At 38.2% G+C, this 21,533-nt stretch overlaps 1 protein-coding gene across 1 annotated transcript in view; it reads left to right on the forward strand.

Annotated features, from left to right (window-relative positions):
• LOC113081545 (uncharacterized) overlaps positions 1 to 10,711 on the forward strand; it is a 63,940-nt gene extending 53,229 nt beyond the window's left edge. The window contains exons 14-18 of the mRNA XM_026253632.1: positions 157 to 291; positions 8,198 to 8,281; positions 10,308 to 10,406; positions 10,518 to 10,598; positions 10,704 to 10,711. Coding sequence (XP_026109417.1) covers positions 157 to 291; positions 8,198 to 8,281; positions 10,308 to 10,406; positions 10,518 to 10,598; positions 10,704 to 10,711 — 407 coding nt within the window. The remainder of the gene's footprint in view (positions 1 to 156; positions 292 to 8,197; positions 8,282 to 10,307; positions 10,407 to 10,517; positions 10,599 to 10,703) is intronic.
• The last annotated feature ends 10,822 nt before the right edge of the window (positions 10,712 to 21,533 follow it).

Consider the following 21,533-nt stretch of genomic DNA (forward strand, 5'->3'; position numbering starts at 1 on the left):
AACAAATATTGATAATGTTTGTATAGTTTTCAGGAGGGAAACTGTGTATTTGTGCAGTTCTCATACTTCTGTACTTATTTTTTATTAACGACATTAAATCAGCATCAGATCAAACGTTTGTATTGATTTATTAAATGAGGTTGTTTTCTTCTACAGTGTTGCTGAAATTCAATGGTAAATCAAGTCAGCGGATGATGACTATATTCAATGTTCTGGCTAGTATAAGTTTAGATGTTCTGCCTTCACTTCAGTTCATCCTCCTGTTCACCGCATTTGGATCTGCCAGAGGAGGTGAGTTTACATTTATGAAGAATTTATGAGGAATAGTTCAAGAAAATTCATTATTCAACATTGTTAAAATCCAATCAAGACAAGTCTGTGGAAACCTTCCAGTTATTTACTGCTTCATTCATAAACAATAATTAAATTATACTGATCTGATTAATTATTTACAGTTTATATCCAGTAGAGAGAGTGGAAGAAGAAAAAGAGAAGGGTTTTAACGTAGGTTTTAAAGTATCTTTGAAAAGCGTAGCATTTATTTCAAACTGTCATGAGTCCAAAGATGAAGGAAACAGTTTAATACTAGAATAAAGTTGATATTAAAGCCACAATGTAAGATCTGTGGATTAAAATATTCTAAAAACATTAGATCAGTATTATAAATATTGATGACGTACTTACATTATCGCAAATTTACAAGACTGTTTAAATAGAGAGAGATAATTAATTTTAATCAGTGTGACGGTGTGTAATTGGCTTCAGCTGCATCCATGTTAGCACGTCACGTTTGATGTGGTAATTTCACAGTAGACATACACACAGGTTTAAAGACTCGTTCTCCCTCCCTAAAGATTCGGCTAGGTATTCATCCGCACTAAAATATCAAGGTGAAAATCATCATAGCTCGCCTAGTATAGACCCAGCTCCCAACCCAACTTGAGAATAGATTAACGGCAATATTTTTATTAAGAGTCTCCCGTTAACACAGCACGTTAACGCAGATAACGGCCCACCACTAGTACAAACCAATGAAAAAGACACTTTCATATATTATGTTATATTAGACAAGGAAACATTAATGAACCAAAAACAGATCAGTGTTAAATAACTCAACACCATTTTTCTTATTGTTTGAACCTTGTTTTCTTGGTTTACCGTGAGTACCATGTTTTCACTCTGCCTTAGAGAAAACACTATTATGTCAAGTGGTTAACAACATAATCATAATTATATTTTTAATAACAATAATACAGCATTCTCTTCGTTATACAATCTGTCTGAAAATGAATTATATTCCATTTATCAACACAAGCCATCCAGCCTTAATTAACCCTTGAACCTTCATCGAGCAGCACTTAATGAGTCCTTTATGGACAGGTCTGGACACAAATCTCTCAGCTGTGATCCAACAAATATTGTTAAAATAACTGTAGGCATGGGCCGGTAGGAGATCATGATGGTGTGAACACCTTTAGCATGGTTTAACAGTATTGTTGTTACAGCTCAGAAATGTGTTATTTTTAAACGATTGGGTAATGTAATATATATATATATATATATATATATATATATATATATATATATATATATATATATATATATATTACATTATTAATTACTAGATTATGCCTCTGTGTATACAGCATTTCCTGCTTTAATATGAACTATACAGAGACCAGATGAAAAAAACATACCACGTACATTTTCCAGAAGACAGTCAGTTCCCCTCAGAAACACATTCATATCAACCCCTAATCAATGTTGAGTATTTTATTCCAATAGTTCATGCATCATGAACAGTGAGTAATCTCTCTGATACATTATGTTTCTCTGTGCGTCCATCTTCAGCGTCTCTGGCCTGTGTTAACATACTTCATATTATCACCTAAATTACATTGCAACCTATGGGGCTATTTAAACTCACCCAGCTGTGTTGTCAGTGTGTTTGGTGTTCCGGCTGTTCATGTGCTTACTGGTCTTTTCTCTTCGTTTCCGGATTCCTGGATCCCATCGGTTTGGTTCGCTCATTGCATCCCTGCGTCGCTGTCCTGAGCACTGGTATCCTCAGCCTGCCTGCCTGTTTCAGAGCCTGACTTCACTTGTCTGTGCTTCATCCAGTGAAACTGTCTATTGTCATTTTATGAGTACTTGAGTATAATAAACCTCTGTCATTTGCTCGCGATTGGATTCTGTGACTTTCTTTCCGCACCAGACTTAACAGAACGATCTGACCATTGATGGATCCAGCGAGAATGGCAGAGCTTCAGGAATACCTCACGACCAGCAATCAACATATGGATCGTCAGGAGCAACAGGTCTCCGCCACCGCTCAGGCAGTACAAGCTCTAGTGGTGCAGGTGTCTGAGCTCACTACCCAGATTCAACAGCTAAGATCGCCCGCTGTGCCCACCCCACCGAACCCTATTAACATCACCAGCCAGCACAAGCCCAAAATACCAACACCAGAAAGATATGCGGGTGAGCCAGAGCTGTGTCGAGCTTTTCTGACTAGATGCTCATTATTCTTCTCCCTGCATTTCAACATTTTCCACCAAGAGATCCAGAGTGGCGTTGGTGTATGTCTTCCTCAATCGCTGTCCACTAATATATCAAGCCTGGCAGTAGGGAGGAGGCAACTGTCGGGTGGAGCAGCATTGGGGAAATCCTCATCCGTGACTTTCCTTCCGGGAAGATTGCAATGGGCATACCGGCTCTTACAATGGCCAAGCCCTGATGGATTCCGGAGTGGAGGGTAATTTTGTGGACTTTTCATTGGCCAATCACCTACGCATCCCCATCACATCACTCTGCAAACCCATTGCAGTCCACAATCTCAATAGTCAGACATTACCCACCATCACGCACACCACGGATCCCATCACATTGACGGTAGCGGCCAACAACACTGAGACACAGGAATTCCTTCTCACTGACACTCTCCTAAGCCCCATAGTGCTCGGGCACCTCTGGCTTATCAAACACAATCCCAGGGTGGACTGGGGCCAAGGCTCCGTTTCCACCTGGAGTAATCAGTGCCATGCCTCTTGTCTTGTGTCTGCTCATTCGTCTGTGTCTAGTTCTGTGTTTCGGGAGGAGATGGTGGATTTGTCTAACGTGCCCAAGGAGTACCTCGACCTGAAGGAAGTCTTCAGTAAGTCCCGGGCTGCTTCTCTTCCTCCACATCGTCCCTATGACTGTGCTATAGACCTTATGCCAGGTACGTCTTCGCCAAAGGGCAAGTTTATTCACTTTATACTCCTGAAAGGCCATGGATAAAAATATTTCTGATTCGCTGGCTTCCGAGTTCATCCACCCTTCCTCTTCTCCAGTGGGGGCGGGGTTCTTTTTTGTGGGTAAGAAGGTTGGATCTCTGCAACCATTAATTACAGAGGGCTGAACAACATCACGGTGTAGAATACCTTTCCTTTGCCATTGATGTCTTCAGCCTTCGAGAGGCTGCAGGGAGCATCAATATTTACAAAACTGGACTTACGTAATGCTTATCATTTAGTCCACATAAGGAAGGGGGATGAATGGAAGACAGCATTTAATACCCCCCCAGGGCCATTTTGAATATTTGGTCATGCCTTTTGGGATGTCCAACTCCCCTGCTGTCTTCCAAGCACTAGTCAATGACGTGTTGAGAGACACGGTAGATCAGTTTATTTATGTCTACCTGGATTACCTTTTGCCAAGGCGACAGCGGTGGCTGTCGTAGATCACGTCTTTCGTTTACATGGCTTTCCGATGGATGTGGTCTCTGACAGGGGGCCCCAATTTGTATCCAAATTTTGGCAGGGATTCTGTCAGTTACTGGGTGCTACGGTTAGTCTGTCTATGGGTTTCCATCCCCAGAGCAATGGCCAAACCGAGCGGGCCAACCAGGATCTTGAGAGAGTGTTGCGATGTTTCCTCTCTAAGAACCCTTCCTCCTGGAGTCAGCAAATTTATTGCGTTAAGTATTCACATAACTCGTTGCCAGTGTCGGCTACGTGTCTATCTCCATTTAAGTGTAGTCTAGGTTACCAGCCACCAATTTTTCCCAGTCTGGAATCTGAGGTTGTGGTCCCCTCCGCTCACGCCATTGTCCAGAGGTGTTGTCACACATGAAGCAGAGCCCGCGAGACTCTGCTCCAGGTGGGAAGACACACCAAGGCCCAAGCCGATCACCACCGTTCTAAGCCTCCCGTATACGTTGTGGGTCAAAAAGTGTGGCTTTCATCCAATAACATTCCTCTGCATTCCGTGAATAATAAACTGGCTCCCAAATTTATTGGTCCGTTTACTGTCACCAAAATCATTAGTCCTGTGATGGGCCACCTCAAACTACCTCCCGCGTACAGGAAGTTTCACCGCGCATTCCATGTCTCCAAATTGAAACCTGTTTTTCACTCCCATATTAACCCACCGGTCCCTGTCACCTCCCCCCACCCCTGCCGCGTCTTGTAGATGGGGAGCCAAATTATACGGTCAATCGTATTCTCGATTCGAGACTAAGGAGACGCGGATTTCAGTACTTGGTGGATTGGGGGGGTTACGGTCTGGAGGAGAGATGTTGGGTTCCTGCTAGGGACATACTGGACCACTCCCTTATTGATGAATACAATCAACAGGTAGGTCCTCCTGGGAGGTCCAGGAGGCGCTCTTAGGGGGAGGGGTACTGTCACGGTTCATGAATTCACTGTCTCACCCTTTCTGTGTGTGCATTTATTTTGGAGGCGTGGTTACTGATTACCTATCACCCTGATCACTGCCACCTGCTGCACTCATCACCGGGGCCATTTAAACCTGTTTCTCACCCAGCTGTGTTGTCAGATCATTTCAGTGTGTCTTCATTCCGGATTCTTGGATCCTGCCGGTTTGGTTCGCTCATTGCATCCCTGCATCACTCTCCTGAGTGGTGGTATCCTCAGCCTGCCTGCCTGCTTCACTCGTCTATGCCTTATCCAGTGAAACTGTCTATTGTCATTTTTTTACGAGTACTTGAGTATAATAAAGTTCTGTCATTTACTCGCGATTGGATTCTCTGTCTTTTTTTCCGCAACAGACGTAACACTCAGGGCTTTATGATGCTGTGAGTCCAGGAAACTGAGCTTCAAATGCTGACAGAATTTTATTAGGATTTTAATTTCTACATGGTTTAAAAAAAAAAAAAGTCTGCTAAATGTAAATTATTTTTATTATGTTAAATTGCCAGTGTTTCCAGTTGTTTGCTTATTTAATTTAGTTACAGTTTCTGTCTGTTTCTACTTTATTAAATAGTGTTTGTAAATGTATTTCCCATATTTCTCCAGTATGAATAGCTAGTTCTTCGTGTTGTTTTTTTTTCTTTTTTTGTTCCTTTTTTTCAGGTTTTTCCAGTTGCCCCAGAATTGGTTTGCACTGACTTCTTGATTATTGTCAGCTGTTTTTGGGTATATTGTGTTTTTGGTTCTGAGTATGTTTGTATTGTTTTAGTGTTTGACAGTAAAGAAGGAGAATCTCTGTTTTATTTGGATCTCTGTGTTTCTGCTTTGACAAACTTTTGAGCTATTTGCAAATTGCTAGACAGTCATGATTAGACCGATTTTTGTAAAAACAAAAAAAAATCAGTTTTTGTTATGTTCTCCTCTAATATTTTATTTCTATCTTTCAAAGCTAGATTGATGTCTTCTTTTTGTGTGAGTGAAGTGTTGTGCAGAAGCTCGTCTAAGAGCAGTTTCTGGCTCTTTGTGCTGTTTTCAGCTCATCTGTGTGGTTTTACACAGTGCGTCTGTTACGACCCAGGCCTCTGTGGCTCTTTCCGACGGCCACCGGAGGGCACCCTCACCTGAGTACTAACTTCTTCCTGGACTACATTACCCATATGCCCTGTATCTCGGACTAATCACCACCAGGTGTTCCTCATTTCACTCCCTACATAAGCTGAAGCCAAGCACTTACTCAGTTTCTGAGTCTTGTTGAGCCTGTCTAGCATTTCTGAGATTTTATCTCTGCCTGATTATCTGTGTTTTACCTTGGACTGTTCTGATTCTACCGATCCTCTGCCGCCTGCCCCATTGAACTCCCTGCTTTGTCTTCGACCTACCTGTTGTCTGCCGCCTGCCCTAATTCAATTCTGGTACCGATCTTGATCTCAATTGTCTCTGATATCTTTGACGCTGTTGTCTGACTTTTGCCTGGTACTTCTACGTTTTCTTAATAAACATTACACATGTTTTCGAATGTCTCTGACTCCTCGTTACAGTGTGTTAGTGTTAGTTCCTGTTCTTCTGTCTATGATCGGACAGTGAGGTTATTTCTCTTACAGTGAATGCTCTGAAAGATGAACGATCTGTTATCATATAATCCACCATTGTTTCTGTGGAGGTGAGAAAGATTGTTATTTATACAGGTCAAATCTTACTGTTATTATATATGCTCTTTTGTGCGTCAGTGAAGTCCGGCTGTAGTGCTGTTCTCAGATGAGCTAATTTCCCGGCTAGTAGATGACTAGTAAATGACTGTGATGGAGGGGTGTTTATGACACACGGGAATCTGTTGCTTTGGGACAGAAGTAGTTATTTGTTTTTTATATACTGTATACAGTATATTACTCATATACTGAGTAAATGCAGTATATCACATGATCTTAATATACCGTAATTCCTCAAATAAAAACCGGTAGTCAAATAAACGAAGGGCCTCTTATAGTGGCCGGAGGCATTGCCATTTAATAATTTAGCAGACGCTTTTACCTGCAGTTACTTACAATGAAAACAATAGAAGCAGTCAGGTCAACAAGAGAACAACAACAGTATACAAGTGCCATGACAAGTCTCAATTAGTCTAGTACAGAACGCATAGCCAGGTTTATATATATATATATATATATATATATATATATATATATATATATATATATATATATATATATATATATATATATATATATATATATACCCAGATAACGAATATACACACACATTGCTGGAGCGTTTCTCGTTCTCGAGTCAAGAACCGGTTGCATCGGTTTTCGGATCACCAGTACACTGAACCGAGAACCGTTTCTGTCGGACACGTCCGATTCGAGAACCGAGGAGCTGATGATACTGTGCATGCGTGAAGCCGACGGACACGGAGCGTGTCTGAACCGAACTGATTCTTTTGGTGATTGATTGTGAACTGATTCTGTGCTAATGTTATGATCTCTGTCCACTGGAATGCTATTGCTTTCAATTTAAAACGGGTTATTTAAAACAATTACTTATCAAACAGATGGAATTAGAAATAAAGGCCTGCCTCTAAAAAAAGCCTGCTTCAAATAAAAGCCTGTTACCTTCTGCATTTCAGGCAAATAAAGGCCCCAGCTTTTATTTGAAGAATTACAGTAATATCAGTATCTGCGTTAATATATAATCTCAATATCTGCTTAATATAATCTTAATGTATTCTCAGTATCCGCATTAATATAATCTTAATATAATTTCAGTATCTGCATTAATATAATCTTAATATAATCTCATTATCCACGTTAATATAATCTTAATATTATCCCAGTATCCACGTTAACATTCTATCCTAATATAATCACAGTATCTGCGTTAATATCATCTCAATCTCAATATCCGTGTGAATATAATCTTAATATAATTTCATTATCCGCGTTAATATAATCTTAATATAATCTCAGTATCTGTATCAATATAATCTTTATATGATCTCAGTATCTGCATGAATATAATCTTTATATAATCTCAGTATCTGCGTTAATATGATATCAGTGTCCGCATTAATATAATCTTAAAATGATCCCAGTATCCGCGTTAATATAATCTTAATATAATCTTAGTATCTGTATTAATATAATCTTAATATAATCTCAGTATCCACGTTAATATAATCTTAATATAATCTCAGTATCCGTATTAATATAATATTAATATAATTTCATTATCCACGTTAATTTAATCTTAATATAATCTCAGCATCTGAGTTAATATAATCTTGATATAATCTCAGTACTGATATTAATATAATTTTAATATAATATCAGTATCTGCATTAAAATATAATCTCAGTATCCATGTTAATATAATCTTAATATAATCTCAGTATCCACGTTAATATAATATTAATATAATATCAGTATCCACGTTAATATAATCTTAATATAATATCAGTATCTGTAATGATATGATCTCAGTGTCTGCATTAATATCTCTTCTGTTTCCAGGATTCATCATTGTTGCAGTTTTACCAGTGTTTACCACAGCGACGAGATATGACTGGAATGCAGTATGTGGTCAACAGATGGGCTGTAAGTGTTTGATGAATTCTGATCTGATCCCTGATATAGACACTAATAACTCATGACATCATAATCTGATCAATATCTGATTCATTAATGCTCTCTGTTAGTCATTATGTATTTATCATCTTCACATATGTTGAGTGAAGGGTTAAATGAGATTAAATTTAATTTAACATTTTATTTTAACATTTTAAATTAAATGTTCCCTTCTGGTGGAATGAACTCCCCAACTCAATCCGAGCAGTTGAGTCCTTAGCCATCTTCAAGAATCGGCTTAAAACACATCTCTTCCATCTTTATTTGATCCTCTAACTTTAACACTCACTATTCTAATTCTGTTCTTTAAAAAATCTAACTACCTTTCTAATCTTTTTGTATTCTATTTTCTTTTAATTTATTATGCAATTGTATATGTATGTGTGTGTGTATGTGTAAAAACCTCTAACTAGCTTGCTCTATTCTTTTTTTTTTTTTATTCTATCTGTTTTCTTTTTATTTATTATATTATTTAAAATCCCATGCTACATGTACTGTGTTAGCCTAACTGAGACTTGTTATAGCACTTATATATCATTGCTCTTTTTGTTGTTTTTGATTGCTTCCACTGTCTTCATCTGTAAGTCGCTTTGGATAAAAGCGTCTGCTAAATGAATAAATGTAAATGAGATTAGAAATATTTCCAGTGATTTCAGATGTAATAATCTGTGTTCAGTTGTTTTGAGCATTTGTGAGATGTTTTAAATATTATTCAGTCAGTTTTAATTACAGAAGTGCAATTTTTTTTATAATATTATATACAGAGCTGGGCAGATTACTCACAAATTGTAATCTGTTATTGATTCCAGATGACAAACACAAGTTGTAGTTTGTAAAGTAATCCATTACACATTTTCAGGTAATATAATCAGATTACTTTCTGATTAGTTTTAGATATCTTTTGATTTTACTCACTTATCATATTGTTTTAAACATGATAATCTTGTACCATATTGATGAAAAAAAAAAAAAAAATAAGAAAATATATTCCATTCATTGAAATTAACAACATGAAGTGGATTAAAGATCACATTACATCGAGGTTTCCCAAACTGGGGTTTGTGAAGAACTGCAAGAGGTTTGTGAGTTTATGAGAAGTTAATTATTAATTAAATCATAAAAATTTAAAATTAAAATAAATCATTTTAAAATAACATAAAACAAAATAAAACTCTTCCTAAAAAAAAATATTATTTTATTTGTTTAACTGCATGTAACATGAACATTAATCCACTTAAGAGAACCGTGAACATCTAAATGTGATATTTATTTTCTTATTTTTTATTTGAAAATATTTATTTTCAAATCTCAGGGACACTTCAAGTAAATATATTAGATGAAAGATGTTCAGATGACAAAAAAAAAAAAAAAAAACTTTGGGAATCCCTGCATTATATGTAATTAACTTTCTGAGTCTGGAGGAAAGAGCAATTAGGCAGAATCAATAAATAAAAGGGACATCATTTATATTAATAATATTTAAACATGTAATCCATAAAAAGTAACTGTTTTCTGATTCGGAGTATTTTACATTTTTAAGTAAGTGCTTAATTTATGTAATCTTATTACATAACTCAGATTAAATATAATCAGTTACTACCCAGCACTGGTGACATAATATTATAATATTACTGCAAAAACACTAAGGGGCCTATTTTAACGATCTAAACGCAAAGTGTAAAGGTGCACTCAGGGCGTGTCCAAATCCACTTTTGCTATTTTAACGATGGAGAAACGGTTTCAGTTCCTCAAAATAGCAACGCCTTAACAATGCGCCTGAACACACCTCTTTTTTAGACCAGCACGCCCGTTTGAAAAATGCATTTGCTATTTAAACAATGCGACGCAGGATTGGAAAATGAGAACTGCGTCGGGCTGAAACTAGCAAAAACACTTGCACCAAACTACGCCAGGTGTATGATAGGGCCCTAAAGTACAGATATGCTATACTATTATAATATTGTTAATGTGTAGTAATATTAAAGCTGTTTTTCAGGTTCACCTGCGCTCATGAGATCAGTGTGGTTAACTCTCATGATGCTGATCAATGCTGTATTGGTCTATTTCTATATCACAGCTCTGGAAAATGAAAAGGGTATGATAATATGATATATATCATGAACTGAATCATCTTATATGTGTTCTACAGTGCAGTGTTTGTCAGTGATTAACTTTTGCTGAAGCTGATGTGTTTGTTGTTGTTCAGACCGTGTCGGATGGGTCTGTGTGATTGTGTTTCTCCAGACGCTCTGGACACTGGTCAACTTCACACGGTCATTTAAATACGGTACAGTATAAATAATTTCAGTCATGTGGTATAGTGTTAATAATCTGCTCTGATCTTCTTCTCACTGTCATGATTTCACTATCAGCTCTCGTTTATTCTGTTCAGTCCTCTGAAGAAAGATTGAGTCTCTACACTGGAAAATATGATCATGTTTGTAACAGTAAAATAATGTAATAATGCTACAGTAAAAAACACTTAACAGCAATTTCCCTTAAAGAGATAGTTCATGTTGTTCCAAACCTGTAAGACCTCCGTTCATCTTCAGAACACAGTTTAAGATATTTTAGATTTAGTCCGAGAGCTCTCAGTCCCTCCATTGAAACTGTGCACGGTATACTTTCCATGTCCAGAAAGGTAAAAAAAATAAATCATCAAAGTAGTCCATGTGACATCAGAGGGTCAGTTAGAATTTTTTGAAGCATTGAAAATACATTTTGGTACAAAAATAGCAAAAACTACCACTTTATTCAGCATTGTCTTCTCTTCCGGGCAGTAGCGTAGCCAGAAAAGAGACTCTGGGTGTGCATATGAAAATCTGGGTGTGCCACATTTATTGTCAGATTACTGTGCAAAATTATGGGATAGTGTTTTTGTCGCACTGCTTCAGTCCAAACATACTCCTAGTGGTAATTTGCAGGTCGTGTCAAAATGTAGTTAATTGTTAAATTTAATAATTTTCTTCATGGGATAGTATTTTTGTCACACTGCTTCCGTCCAACCATACTCCTAGTGGTAATTTGCAGGTCGTGTCAAAATGTAGTTAATTGTTAAATTTAATAATTTTCTTCCAAATACGATAATTTTGAACTCCTGGTACGATACTTGGATATTTCCAATCTGGCAACACTGTCTGTTGATGTTGGGCCCGGGGAGGGAGAAACATCCTCATCAGGTGTAACGTTAGGCCTTGTTTCCGGCTGTCCATCAAGCCAAGGTTTTTTGCTAAAAAAAAAATAAGAAAGGAGCTCTGCGACATATTGCTAGCTAACAATGTGCAATCAAAAATTATTTGTTTATATCATAGACTGCTCGGTCACAGTCAGCTGCTGTTTGCTGATTGGTTGGCAGTCCAAATGTCGGCAGATATATTTTAACAAAAATAATTTAAAATGTAAATTGCATTTTAACATTTTGAGCATTATTGCACCATATATTGGATTCTTATTTCTGTGCCCCTGAGAGTATGATTTAGAATGTTCAGTGACGTCACAGAACTGCCAGATTCAAACAGCTTTCGCGAGTTGGCTGGCACTGAGCCAGAGACGAACGTGCTCAACGCTTGTCATAAATCACAATTAATATGCTGTGTTTTCAACCACATAATGTTTATTTTAGGTTTCATATATTTAAATATACATAATCACTAGTAAAACAATGCATTGGTAGCTTGTAAAATACACACTGGTGTCTATGGAAGCAGCAAAAACTATCTAATCAAATGTAATTTGCAGACGTGTTTTATTCATATAGCAGACACACATAGCAGAACAATAAAGTTTATTCTATTCTTCATCCAGTTCAACAGCCACTTACTTTCATGTATTTCGGGAGAAACGGGGGAATTCAAGTTAAATCCGGCTGACAGGACTCTGAACTTTAGCGCTCATCTCATTATAGATCAAGATAATTTATAAAGGTTTTTACACAAAGAATCAGAATATCAGATAGTTGACATAATAATAATAATTCTTTACATTTATATAGCGCTTTTCTAGACACTCAAAGCGCTTTACATAGACAGTGGGTATCTCCTCATCCACCACCAGTGTGCAGCGTCCACCTGGATGATGCGACGACAGCCATATTGCACCAGAACGCCCACCACACACCAGCTTACTGATGGAGAGGAGACAGAGTGATGAAGCCAATCAGCTGATATGGAGATTGTTAGAAGGCCATGATGGTCAGAGGCCAATGGGCGAATTTAGCCAGGATGCCGAGGTCACACCTCTACTCTTTCCGAAATACATCCTGGGATTTTTAATGACCACAGAGAGTCAGGACCTCGGTTTAACGTCTCATCCGAAGGACGGTGCTTGTTGACAGTATAGTGTCCCCATCACTACACTGGGGCGCTAGGACCGACACAGACCACAGGGTGAGCACCCCCTGCTGGCCTCACTAGCACCTCCTCCAGCATCAACCTAGTTTTCTCAGGAGGTCTCCCATCCAGGTACTGACCAGGCTCAGCCCTGCTTAGCTTCAGTGGGCAACCAGTCTTGGGCTCCAGGGTGATATGGCTGCCGGCGACATGGTAAGCAAGTTTGTGTATATATTTTAATAAAAATTAAAATCTTAATAAAACGAATACTGATACATCTGTTAGTGGCTGCGGTGTGTCATGTGACAATCATGACGCGTCCCCATGGAAACAAGGGGTCAGTTAAAATATTTGTAATTTACGCGTGAAAGGGTTGATTTAAAAAAATATATTTTTTCTAACTAAACAACAATAGCCCAAGTTTAGTAAACATTTTTTATTGAGACTATAAAAAATAATTCTGCATTTATTTTTAGGTGTGCCAGCTGCCACTGTGGGCGGCACAGGCACACCCTGGCACACCCGTGGCTATGCCACTGCTTCCCGGTCTGATGTAGGAGAACACTGCAGTGTAGTAGTGATATCCGTTGGCAAACAAATCATTCGATGTAACCGGATCTTCTTGAACCAGTTCACCAAATCTAACTGAATCGTTTGAAATGGTTCGCGTCTCCAATACGCATTAATCCACAAATGACTTAAGCTGTTAACTTTTTTAATGTGGCTGATACTCCCTCTGAGTAAAACAAACCAATATCCCGGAGTAATTCATGTAATCAAACAGTACACTGACTGAACTGCTGTGATGAGAGAACTGAAGATGAACACCGAGCCGAGCCAGATAATGAAAAAAGATTGACTCGTTCACGAGTCAAGAACCGGTTGCATCAGTTTTCGGATCACCAGTAGTTCTTTCGGACAGTTCGATTCAATAAACTGGTTGAAGAAAACGGTTCACCGGTTCTTTTCTGCTCTAAGTAATGACGTCGTTGGCGATGATTGCCCTTGATTCAAGCCTTCAGTTTACCCGCGCTCATAACATTAGTTCAGAATCAGTCACCCAAAGAATCAGTTCGGTTCAGACACTGTGTGTCAGTCTGCTTCACGCTGAATCACGAATGCACAGTATCACCAGCTCCTCGGTTCTCGAATTGGACGCGTCTGACAGAAGCGGTTCTTGACTCGTGAACGAATCAATCTTTTGTTCGTTATCTGGCTCGACTCGGTGTTCATCTTCAGTTCTCTCTTCACAGCAGTTCAGTCAGTGTACTGTTTGAGTAAATGAATAACTCCAGGATATTGGTTTATTTTAACTCAGAGGGAGTGTCAGCCACATTAAAAAAGTTAACAGCTTAAGTCATTTGTGGATTAATGCGTATTGGAGACACAAACTGTTTCAAAGGATTAAATTCGATTCGGTGAACCTGGTTCAAGAAGAGCCAGTTAAATCAAATGATTCGTTCGCGAACTGGATATCACTACACTGCAGTGAACTCTCTCACAACAAACATGGAAGAGAAGACAGTGCTGAATAAATTTTTTGCTATTTTTGGACCAATATGTATTTTCGATGCTTCAACAAATTCTAACTGACCCTCTGATGTCACATGGACTACTCTGATGATGTTTTTCTTACCTTTCTGGACATGGAGAGTGTACCGTACACACAGCTTCAATGGAGGGACTGAGAGCTCTCGGACTAAATCTAAAATATCTTACACTGTGTTCCAAAGATAAACGGAGGTCTTACGGGACATTAATTATTAAAGTAATTAATGACATAATTGTAATATTTGGGTGAACTAACCCTTTAACATGAGCATTAGGACTTTGTTACCACTTATGTTAATGTTGCACTATTTCAGTGTTGTGTGTGTTATGATGATGGTGTTATTATTTGTGTGAATGATGTTGTGCAGCTTCAATATATCAGTATTTTCATCAATTTGTGATGAGCTTTGATTCATCAGCAGGGCTGTTTAATTAGGGTTGAATCACACTATCCAGGAATTGAGTTTGACACCCCTGATCTAGAAAGTTATATGTGGCTATGATTTTATTAATGCAGTTGTCTGATTGATTTTATAGTCTCAAGCATTCAGAAATCACACAAAATAAACTTAAGCATTTTTACTATGATAAAATCATGGTTCATTTTGGTAAGGTTTGTGATGTCCACATGTTTTTCTTGAAGAAATCTAAGAGACTGTAGCATTTCTATCACAAGAAGTGACCAAAAAAAGTGGATATTTGAATTAAATGTTTGGTCAATTTTAAAGAAGGATTTGATCGTCCTGTAAGTGTAACAGTAATTACCAGGCCTTTGGTGCCCTTTTCAGGGATTTGTAATAATGTATATTGTTTATTTTGTATTGCATATTGTATTTTAACAGTGTTATTCAATGAAACCATATGATTATTATTAATTAACCAATCCCCTCTTTGATTCATATAATATATTTTAAGTCATGGAAACTACACTATTAAGTCAGAATAGTTGTTGTTGGTGGTGAAGTTATTACCGACATTAAAACGTTACTAATGTCAAAAAAAAAAAAAAACGTTCCACAGGATTATGAATGTAGTGTCAGGGATTGGGCAGATCCGGCCCCTGCCAATCAGCCATGATCCAGGTCACCGGAGTACTAACCAACCACACCTGCCACGCATCACAAAATCCAATCACCCACAGTTTAAGAGCCAGGGGCGCTGCACAAGATCCCGGGCCCTATGGATAGGCAGTCCTAATGGGCCCCCCTCTCCTTGAAAATATATATTCCAGACTTTTCAAGGGCCCTCTCTTCCTTTGGGGCACTGGTAGTCAGTACTGGTTTTACCCCCAGTCCTGCGCCCCTGATAAGAGCACACACCCGCACCACAGATCCCCGTCAAGCCTCTAACAGGAACAGTATCTTCACACTCGTCTCCTGAAGCTCTCCTTGCCAGATGTAACGTATACTCACCTTTTGGGGTTACACTAACCTGTGTCTTTGCTCTGCTGCCCTCAGGACTGCTGATCATCAACTCTGCCTCGGTGATTCTATGGTTTCTGAAATCTCCTGTGATTCTCCTGTTATAGTTACTGTCTTTGGCATCTAAGGATTGAGAGAATGCCAGTGAATGATCTTAATTGTGGCTTTGACGTTACAAGAACCTAGCAAATTACCTGCCTGGATATCCCACTCCATGTGACACCATGTGACACACGTATATCTTCAGTGGAGATTCTACGAGCACTTGAGAGCACGGATTCACCGCACGTACATATATAATTCAATAAATTACTGTTCTGAATTCACCTTACCTCTGAGTATATCCTGACAGACGAACAAATACAGGATGGATTCAGCACAGTCAGACGATAGCGCTTCCACCCGATCGACTCCCACATTGGTGTATATGGCAAGTTCAATATCGCGACCAGCACCCTTCTCTGGCAGGGAGGAGGACTGCAATGGATTCTTACTCCAATGTTCGCTCGCATTGGAACAGCATGCGCATCAGTTCCCTGTGGAGAGATCAAAGATTTCCTTTATTCCACAACTGACTGGGCCGGCACTGAGATGGGCTGAAGCGCTATGGCTCCAGGAATGCACAATCACTGCCTCCTTATAGAACTTCATCGGCCATTTCAAGGAAGTCTTTGGACGCCCGGTGGGAGATTCCTCAGTCAGCGATCAGCTCCTTAATATAAAACAAGGAAAACAAACTGTCTCAGAATACTCTCTCGAATTCCGCACGTTAGCGGCAGCAAGTGGATGGAATGAGAAGGCCCTTTTTCACTGTCTATAGAAGAGGATTAAATTCTACCCTCCGTCTCCAATTGGCTATTTATGATTGGAAAAGTTCATGAAACAAGCTCATCGTGTTCATCTGAGATCCCAGTCCTGCTACAGAGAAGCTCATTCTGCTGAGAATACTCCCTGCCGTAACAGTCCAGAGAAAACTTGCATTCTCGTAGCCATTGATCGATTCTCTAAAGCTTGTAAACTAATCCCTTTGCGAGCTCTTCCCACAGCCTTTGAAACAGCCAAAATGCTTTTCGAGCATGTCTTACGGAACTTTGGATTCCCAGAGGATTTTGTCTCGGACCGAGGACCTCAGTTCATCTCCAGATTATGGCGGGTATTCTTTTCTAAAATGCGTAAAATACGGGACATTAGCTGATTCCTCAGAACATTCTGCCACCAAAACATCTGGAACCGCTATCTCATTTGGGCAGAATATGCTCAGAATTCACTCTGTCAGTCTTCTACTAACCTAACACCTTTCCAATGTGTTCTAGGCTACCATACCCCATTGTTTCCTTGGTTCGGTGAACCTTCAGAGGTCCTTTCAAGAAATGCCTGGTTTCGAGAACTGCGAAAGAGTGTGGGATCAGGCTCATCAAAATCTCCAGCAAGCTGTAAATTGTCACCAACACTTCGCTAACTCTCACAGGAGACCACATCCTACCTAACAGCCTGGGCAACTGGTATGGCTATCAACCAGAGATATCAGATTGAGACAACCTTGCAAAAAACTGAGTCCTAAATACATTAGACCTTTCCCTATAGAGAGACAAATAAATTCTGTCACCTACCAGTTAATTTTACCTGCTCCGTGTCGGATTCATCCAACCTTCCATGTGTCCCGTCAAGCCTCCAACAGGAACAGTATCTTCACACTCGTCTCCTGAAGCTCTCCTTGCCAGACGTAACATATACTCACCTTTTGGTGTTACGCTAACCTGTGTCTTTGCTCTGCTGCCCTCAGGACTGCTGATCATCAACTCTGCCCCGGTGATTCTATGGTCACTGAAATCTCCTGTGACTCTCCTGTTATAGTTACTGTCTTCTGCATCTAAGGATTGAGAGAACGCCAGTGAACGATCTTAATTGTGACTTTGACACTACAAGAACCTAGCAAATTACCTGTCTGGATATCCCACTCCATGTGACACTCAGAGCACGTATATCTTCGGTGGAGATTCTACAAGCACTTGAGAGCACAGATTCACCGCACTTGTACATATCACTCAATAAATCACTGTTCTGAATTCACCTTACCTCTGAGTCCTGAGTATATCCTGACACATAGCTCCCTGAAAGTGATGCACAGGCTTCATCTCAGGTTTTTTTTTCTTTTCTCTGTGTCAGACTGTGCTGATTTCTTTTCCCAGATATAACCTAATTGTTCATTTATTATGATGATCATCTGTATTCAGTCACAAACATGAGTGAGAGGAGTGCTAGTGCAGATGTGGTAATACAGCCTGCTGCGTACATCAGATTTTTTTTTAAATAATTATATACAATACATGCTCATGTTTAGAGTTCTAACTTTATTTATGTATATGTTAATAATATAGAACAGATTTTTTCAACCTGTCCTCCAACCAATACGCTTGTATAGGTCGTTCCCTGAAATACGACCCATCAGAGCGTATACTACAATTGTGCCCCTATAGGTAAAAGGTCGTTTTCATATTAATGTTTTGTACTCTTTTATTTGCCCTCTGGTTTTTGTTTCGTGTAGCTCAGTTAGTAGATTATTGCGTTATACCTTGATATGTAATCATGCTATCATGGGTTCGATCCCAGGGAACAGACGTGCGTGAAAATGTATATGCTCAATAAATCATAATTTAGCATGATTTCTATGAGGGTTAGGTTTAGGGGTGGGGTTAGGTATGGTCATTCAAACGAATAAGCCACCTACAGTAGTAAAATATGTAGGAAATACTGTGAGATCAGTGTAAAACGCCCACACATTGCATTTAAATAAAGGTGCGTTTTGATTGGTAATGACGTTATATGCCAATTTATGACGACAGATGCAATGCAAAACTGTCATTATTTTTACGCCGCTAGAGGGCGCTTAACTTTAAAACGTAAATATAGGTCGTAATAAATGCTTGCACAAACGACCTGTATGGTCTTTTTTGTTGGAGGACAGGCTCGATTTTTTTGAGATCCTGGGATGGTGCCCTACTCAGGCTGTACTCTGTGTGTAGTGGGCGGTGCTGTTCATCAGTAACTTTCTCTTGTCAGTGTAGGCCTATTATAAATGTACAAAACAGATTTCAGTGCTTCAGAAGGCTGGAATATTAACATTATAGCAGCTAATGAAACACAGGTTTCTGCTGGTAATTTAACATAAATCCTGAAACGCTACATATGTATATTTTAAGATGAAGTTCTGTCAATCACATCTGCTGACTTTTTTACTGTAAAATTTCACAGATGTGTTTTTATAGTGTAGTTGAGTTATTCTGCTATTGCGATGTTGATATTCATGAAATCAAGCTGATATTTCACTGTAATGTTTCCTCAATCAAGCACAAACGTGTCTGTGAAATATAACGTTGTGTTTGTTTATGGATATTGTGTCATTTTTTATTCAACCATTCAACTTCTATCAATGAGCAAATGAATGATGAAAAACCTTATTATTCTACACACTTTTGTCTGTATGATTTATTAGTTCTCATTATCTTCATGAAGCAGTTCTGTCCTGATGATAATCAATGCCTCAAATCAAACTTCAAAAAATCAAACAGACCATGACTTTAGAAAGATGTATCAAATACCTTATGATATTAAAGTGGTTAAATGTATGTAATGCTGCTGATATTGAACTGTATGATTTGATCTTTCAGCTCTTCCTCGTTTCGCAGCTGTGTATGTGTTTGGATCAGTCGGTGTTGTGTTACTGAACTCTGTTGCTCTGATGATTGAACTGATCCTCAAAACAGGTGAATGAACACTCGATCATCACACACTACACAATTACATATACATCTGCATATAAATGCTTATTATAAACTAATACAGCATTTGAATCTGAAATGAGTGAGGGGTAATATTTCACTGAGAAATCAGCTTCATTTCAAAATTACTCAGATAATTTTCATTTCCATTCGCATACATTAATATGGAGCAATATACAACACTAATAATCGACTGTCAGGTTGTTTATGAATGTTATTAACATGTTAACATTGAAAGTAAATGGTTTTAAACTATTCAGTTTTTTTTTTTCTTTTTTTTCTGCAGTCGAATAAATTAAATTAGATTTAATTATGTCACTGATTTCTCTCTTTTCAATGATATTATCAAGAATTGTTGCTTTAAAGTCAAGTCAAGTCACATTTATTTATATAGCGCTTTAAACAAAATACATTGCGTCAAAGCAACTGAACAACATTCATTAGGAAAACTGTGTCAATAATGCAAAATGACAGTTAAATGCAGTTCATCATTGAATTCAGTGATGTCATCTCTGTTCAGTTAAATTGTGTCTGTGCATTTATTTGCAATCAAGTCAATGATATCACTTTGAAGTGACCCCAACTAAGCAAGCCAGAGGCGACGGCGTCAAGGAACCGAAACTCCATCGGTGACAGAATGGAGAAAAAATACCTTGGGAGAAACCAGGCTCAGTTTGGGGGTCAGTTCTCCTCTGACCAGTTGAAACCAGTAGTTCAATTCCAGGTTGCAGCAAAGTCAGATTGTGCACAAGAATCATCTAGAAACATCTACAGCGATATCATTGACTTGATTGCTAATAAATGCACAGACACTATTTAAACTGAACAGAGATGACATCACTGAATTCAATGATTAACTGCCTTTACCTATCATTTTGCATTATTGACACACTGTTTTCCTAATGAATGTTGTTCAGCTGCTTTGACGCAATATATTTTTTAAAGCACTATATAAATAAAGGTGACTTGACTTGACTTGACTTGATTGTTCAAGGTTATAACATTCAGAGTTTTTATGTCCTATAATTAACACCTCTGTTTTTTTTTTTTTTTTTTTTTTTTTTTTTAATTCAGCAGTAAGAAATTACTCGTCAATCCAGTTTTTTATATCGACTATGCATTCCATTAGTTTTTCAAATTGGTGTGTTTCACCAGGCCGCAACGAAATATAGAGCTGAGTATCATCAGCATAACAGTGAAAGCTCTGATGATATCTCCCAAGGGTAACATATAAAGCTTGAAGAGTAGCGGCCCTAGTACTGAGCCTTGAGGTACTCCATACTGCACTTGTGATCGATATGATACATCTTCATTCACTGCTACGAACTGATGGCGGTCATATAAGTTTGATTTAAACTATGCTAATAGAAACTAAACTAATAGAGAGATACAACCACGATCAGATGATAAGAGCAGGTCATTTGTAAATCTAAGGAGAGCAGTCTCAGTACTATGATACAGTCTAAATCCTGACTGGAAATCCTCACATATACCATTTGTCTCTAAGAAGGAATATAATTGTGAGGATACCACCTATTGTAGTATCTTGGACAGAAAAGGGAGATTCAAGATTGGTCTATAATTAACAAGTTCTTTGGGGTCAAGTTTTCAACTTTCAACTTTTTCTTAAAAAATTCTTCAAAATGTTTTGCTTTTATTTTTAACAAATAAGCTATTCTTCATGACATTTTTTTCCCCATAACTAATATAGCTACGAACATATAATTATTGTTCAAATCCAATTTTACATAAAAGACAGAAAATAAAATAAGTTTATATGCACAGTTTGATTATATAGTTTTGTAATAATCAGTGTAATCAGCTAATCATGCTGTTTGTGGTGAATATCATGAATAAAACACTTGTTTATTTTCATCTTCAGTTAATGGTGAAGGAGCGACGGGAGACATGAGGATCATCGTCTTCTCCTCTGAATTACTCTTCACTTTAATTCTGATGATTTTACTGGTATTTGAACCCTGTGAGTATAACTGAAGATTAAATACATTCACTTCAGGTGTTTTATTATTTTCATTTAAGAATGTGATCTTTAGGATGTGTCACTTCTAGAGATATTTCTACTGATTGTGACTCAGTGATGCTGTTTGTTCAGTCATTTCTGAACTGAACTGAAGTGACATAC

The sequence above is a fragment of the Carassius auratus genome, unplaced genomic scaffold (genome assembly GCF_003368295.1).
Source record: "Carassius auratus strain Wakin unplaced genomic scaffold, ASM336829v1 scaf_tig00034587, whole genome shotgun sequence".
In the NCBI taxonomy this organism is placed as follows: Eukaryota; Metazoa; Chordata; class Actinopteri; order Cypriniformes; family Cyprinidae; genus Carassius; species Carassius auratus.